The sequence below is a fragment of the Colobus angolensis genome, unplaced genomic scaffold, assembly GCF_000951035.1.
Source record: "Colobus angolensis palliatus isolate OR3802 unplaced genomic scaffold, Cang.pa_1.0 Scaffold61, whole genome shotgun sequence".
In the NCBI taxonomy this organism is placed as follows: domain Eukaryota; kingdom Metazoa; phylum Chordata; class Mammalia; order Primates; family Cercopithecidae; genus Colobus; species Colobus angolensis.
This window is the reverse complement of record NW_012119710.1, coordinates 4,019,380-4,024,568: the sequence shown is the minus strand read 5'-3', so window position 1 is coordinate 4,024,568 and position 5,189 is coordinate 4,019,380. Positions and strand designations below refer to the sequence as shown.

The 5,189-nt window shown below is 44.7% G+C and overlaps 1 protein-coding gene across 1 annotated transcript in view; it reads right to left on the bottom strand.

Annotated features, from left to right (window-relative positions):
* Positions 1-1,886, bottom strand: part of LOC105527123 (chromosome unknown open reading frame, human C11orf49) — a 257,050-nt gene extending 255,164 nt beyond the window's left edge. The window contains exon 1 of the mRNA XM_011963326.1: positions 1,832-1,886. Within this exon, the coding sequence (XP_011818716.1) occupies positions 1,832-1,864 (33 nt within the window). The 5' untranslated portion in view covers positions 1,865-1,886. The remainder of the gene's footprint in view (positions 1-1,831) is intronic.
* Positions 1,887-5,189: the final 3,303 nt, after the last annotated feature.

Here is a 5,189-nt window from a genome sequence, read left to right as displayed (position 1 = left end):
GCACTTTGGGAGGCTGAGGTGGGTGGATCACCTGAGGTCAGGAGTTCAAGACCAGCCTGGCCAACATGGTGAAACCCCCGTGTCTACTAAAAATATAAAAATTAGCCGGACACGGTGGCACGCACCTATAATCCCAGCTACTTGGGAGACTGAAGCACGAGAATCGCTTGAACCAGGAGGCAGAGGTTACAGTGAGCTGAGATCATGCCACTGCACTCCAGCCTGGGTGACACAGCAAGACTCCATCTCAAAAAAAAAAAAAAAGTGCCCAGACTAGTCATGGTGGCTCATGCCTATAGTCCCAGGACTTTGGGAAGCCAAGGCAAGAGGATTGCTTTAGCCCAGGAGTTTGAGACCAGCCTGGACAACATAGTGAGACCCATCTCTACAACAAATATTTTTAAAAAGAAATAATTAAAATAAATTAAAAACTACCCAGGCATGATGGCACACGCCTAAAGTCCCAGCTACTTGGGAGGCTGAGATGGGAGGATAACTTGAGCCCAAGAATTCAAGGCTGCAGTGTGCCATGATCATGCCACTGCATTTCAGCTTGGTAAGAGTGAGACCCTGTTTCAAACAAACAAATTCCCAGGAAGAAAGTAACTCACAACAAAGCGTTTAGAGAGAATGCTTCGTGTACATAAGAGATTTAGTTCAGAAGGATGAGAAGGAATGTGATAGATATCAAATTTAGGATATGAACTGGGAGTTCCCAAATTTCAGAATCTTAGGACAAGAAGCTGGAGTCTCTGTGTCTATTTTTTCTTTTTCCCCCAAATCATCCTCTATATTGTCACAAGAGTGTGTTATTCTAAAGTTCAAATTTGACCATGTTACTTCTCAAAAAGTGTTGCTAGGCAAGGCACAATGGCTCACACCTGTAATCCCAGCACTTTGGGAGGCTGAGGTGGGGGGATCACTTGAGGACAGGAGTTTGAGATGAGTCTGATCAACATAGCAAGACACCATATCTACCTTAAAAAAAAAAAAAAAAAGGTGTTGCTGCTGACTCACCATTACTAGGAAGAAGCAAAACTTCACATGCAGACATATAAATCTCTTCACAGCCTGGTCCCAACCTCCTCTTCCAGCCATCTCGCCACTCAGTCTTCTCTACAAACTTACACATACAGCCATGCTTTCCTACTCGATATCCCCCAATATATTGGGCTCTTTCACACCCTTTGCTTTGGTGTAAGCTTTCTGTCTAGAATGTACCTCTACTATATTTTCTGCCTAGTAAACTACACATCCTTTAAAACCTAGGTTACGGCCAGGCACAGTGGCTCTTGCCTGTAATCCCAGCACTTTGGGAGGCCAAGGCAGATGGATGACTTGAGCTTAGGAGTTCAAGACCAGCCTGGGCAAAATGGCAAAACCCCATCTCTGCCACTCAGGAGGCTCAGGCCGCAGGATTGTTTGAGCTGGGGAGGTGGAGGTTGCAGTGAGCTGCAATTGTACCACTGCACTCCAGCCTGGGTGACAGAGTCACGCCTGTCTCAAAACAAAAACAAAAACAAAAACGACCTAGGCTTAATGTGACCACATCCATGAGACCTTATCCAATTTCCCAAGGAGCCAGTTAGCACCTGATATGTACCTGTATTTTAGCATTTATCATATTCTTTACTTACTTGTTTGCCTGGGTATTGCTCCTCTTGGACTGAGAATTGTGTGCAGCCAGGGAACATGTTTTATTTGCTGTTATAATATTTCCACTACCCAGAAAGACAGAAGTATTTGTCAAAAGTCTGTATTAGTTCGTTTTCATGCTGCTGATAAAGACAAACCTGAAACTGGGAACAAAAAGAGGTTTAATTGGATTTACAGTTCCACATGGCTGGGGAGGCCTCAGAATCATGGCAGGAGGCAAAAGGCACTTCTTACATGGTGGTGGCAAGAGAAAAATTAGGAGGAAGCAGAAGCAGAAACCCCTGATAAACCCATCAGATCTCGTGAGACTTATTCACTATCAAGAGAATAGCACGGGAAAGACCAGTCCCCATGATTCAATTACCTCCCCCTGGGTCCCTCCCACAACACGTGGGAATTCTGGGAGATAAAATTCAAGTTGAGATTTGGGTGGGGATACAGCCAAACCATATCATTCTGCCCCTGGCCCCTCCAAATCTCATGTCCTCACATTTCAAAACCAATCATGCCTTCCCAACAGTCCCGCAAAGTCTTAACTCATTTCAGCATTAACCCAAAAGTCCACAGTCTAAAGTCTTATCTGACACAAGGCAAGTCCTTTCTGCCTATGAACTTATAAAATCGAAAGCAAGCTAGTTACTTCCTGGATGTAATGGGGGTACAGGTATTGGGTAAATACAGCCATTCCAAATGGGAGAAATTGGCCAAAACAAGTTAGAGGGTCCATGCAAGTCCAAAATCCAGTGGGGCAGTCAAATTTTAAAGCTCCAAAATGATCTCCTTTGACTGTAGATCTCACATCCAGGTCACGCTGATGCAAAAGGTGGATTCCCATGGTCTTGGGCAGCTCTGCCCCTGTGGCTTTGCAGGGTACAGCCTCCCTCCTGGCTGCTTTCATTGGTCAGTGTTGAGTGTCTGCAGCTTTTTCAAGCACACAGTGCAAGTTGCCAGCGGATCTACTATTCTGGGGTCTGCAGAACAGTGGCACTCTTCTCATAGCTCCACTAGGCAGTGCCGCAGTAGGGACTCTGTGTGGGGGCTCCCACCCTACTTTTCCTTCTGCACTGCCCTAGCAGAGGTTTTCCATGAAGGCCCCACTTCTGCAGCAAATTTGCCTGGGCATCCAGGCATCTCCATACATCTCCTGAAATCTAGGCAGAGGTTCCCAAACTCTAATTCTTGACTTCTGTGCACCCACAGGCTCAACACCACGTGGAAGCTGCCAAGGCTTGTGGCTTCCACCCTCTGAAGCCACAGCCCAAGCTCTACATTGGCCCCTTAGAGCTACGGCTGGAGCAGCTGGGACACAGGGCACCAAGTCCCTAGAGAGCACACAGCACAGGGACTCTGGGCCCAGCCCACAAAACCACTTTTTCCTCCTAAGCCTCTGGGCCTGTGATGGGAGGGGCTGATTTAAAAGTCTCTGACATGGCCTGGAGACATTTGTCCCATAGTCTTGGGGATTAACATTAGGCTCTTTGCTACTTATGCAAATTTCTGCAGCCAGCTTGAATTTCTCAAAAAATGGGTTTGTCTTTTCTACTGCATTGTCAGGCTGCAAATTTTCTGAATTTTTATGCTCTGTTTCCCTTTTAAAATGAAATGCTTTTAACACACCCAAGTCTTTACTGCTTAGCAATTTCTTCCACCAGATATCCTAAATCATATCTCTCAAGTTCAAATTTCCACAAATCTCTAGGGCAGGGGCAAAATGCCTCCAGTCTCTTTGCTAAAACATAACAAGAGTCACCTTTGCTCCAGTTCCTAACAAGTTCCTCATCTCCATCTGAGACGACCTCAGCCTGGACCTTATTGTTCACATCACTATCAGCATTTTTGTCAAAGCCATTCAACAGGTCTCTAGGAGGTTTCAAACTTGCCCACATTTTCCTGTCTTCTTCTGAGCCCTCCAAACTGTTCCAACCTCTGCCTATAACCCAGTCCCAAAGTCGCTTCCACATTTTCAGGTATCTTTTCAGCAATGCCCCACTCTACTGGTACCAATTTACGGTATTAGTTCATTTCACACTGCTAATAAAGACACACCTGAAACTGGGAACAAAAAGAGGTTTAATTGGACTTACAGTTCCACATGGCTGGGGAGGCCTCAGAATTGCAGCAGGAGGCGAAAGGCACTTCTTACATGGCGGCAGCAAGAGAAAAATGAGGAGAAAGCAAAATCGGAAACCCCTGATAAACCCATTAGATCTTGTGAGACTTATTCACTATCACAAGAATAGCATGGGAAAGACTGGCCCCCATGATTCAATTACCTCCCCCTGGGTCCCTCCCACAACACGTGGGAATTCTGAGAGATACAATTCAAGTTGAGATTTGGGTGGGGACACAGGAACTTATCAGAAAGAATGAATATCCACACAGTTTCAAAATGGGTTTAGATAAGCCCATTGATGATAGTTCCATATAGCATTGAAGGGCAACTAGAATCTAGTGTGTTATGGTACTGTTGTTTTGAGGGGGACATCAAAGGACAACCCTGACAAACCCACTTAGAGGCATCATCAGAGGCATAAACCTAGACCAGACAGAATTTAGGCTCTGTCCTGACATTGTAGTTCTTTTGCTCTTTGGGGAAGATTTTCTTAAGAATATTTAAGTTAATCGGCTAGGTGCAGTGGCTCACGCCTATAATCCCAGCACTTTGGGAGGCTGAGGCGGGCGGATCACGAGGTCAGGAGATCAAGACCATCCTGGCTAACACAGTGAAAGCCCATCTGTACCAAAAAAATATAAAAAACTAGCCTACAGGTGGCCGCCTATAGTCCCAGCTACTTGGGAGGCTGAGGCAGAAGAATGGCGTAAACCCAGGAGGTGGAGCTTGCAGTGAGCAGAGATGGCACCACTGCACTCCAGCCTAGGCGATGGAGCAAGACTCCATCACAAAAAATAATAATAATAATAATAATAATATTTAAGTTAATTTATTAAGCTTTTCTTAGGAGACTGAGATTTTAGGTTTCAGTTTTTAAAAAAAAGTGCATTAATGCACATCTATAGAACCAGTTACTCAGGAGACTGAGGCAGGAGGATCACTTGAGGCCAGGGGTTTGAGGTTATAGTGTGCTGTGCTTGCACCTGTGAATAGCCCCTGCTCTCCAGCCTGGGCAACATAGTGAGAGCCTATCTCTAAAAAAATAAAAATAATTTTAAAAAAAGAAAACCAGATGTAAACCTACTACCTAGCCCATCTCTCTCCTGGGAAAAGTATCATTTGTCTAGAGTCAAAGGTATAAAAAGAATAGAAAGATGAATTTTAAAAATAAAAATAGCCGGGCACTGTGGCTCATGCCTGTAATCCCAGCTCTCAGGGAGGCAGAGGCGGGAGGATAGCTTGAGCCCAGGAGTTCAAGACCTGCCTGGGTAATATAGCAAGACCCCGTTCTCCACAAAAAGGAAAAAAAAAAAAAGACACAAAAAAATAAAAGTATAATCCCTCCCTTGTAGTTTGTAGAAACTGTTACTGCTCATTGAATAAACAGATATAAAAAATATAAAGGGCATTTAATTCAGAA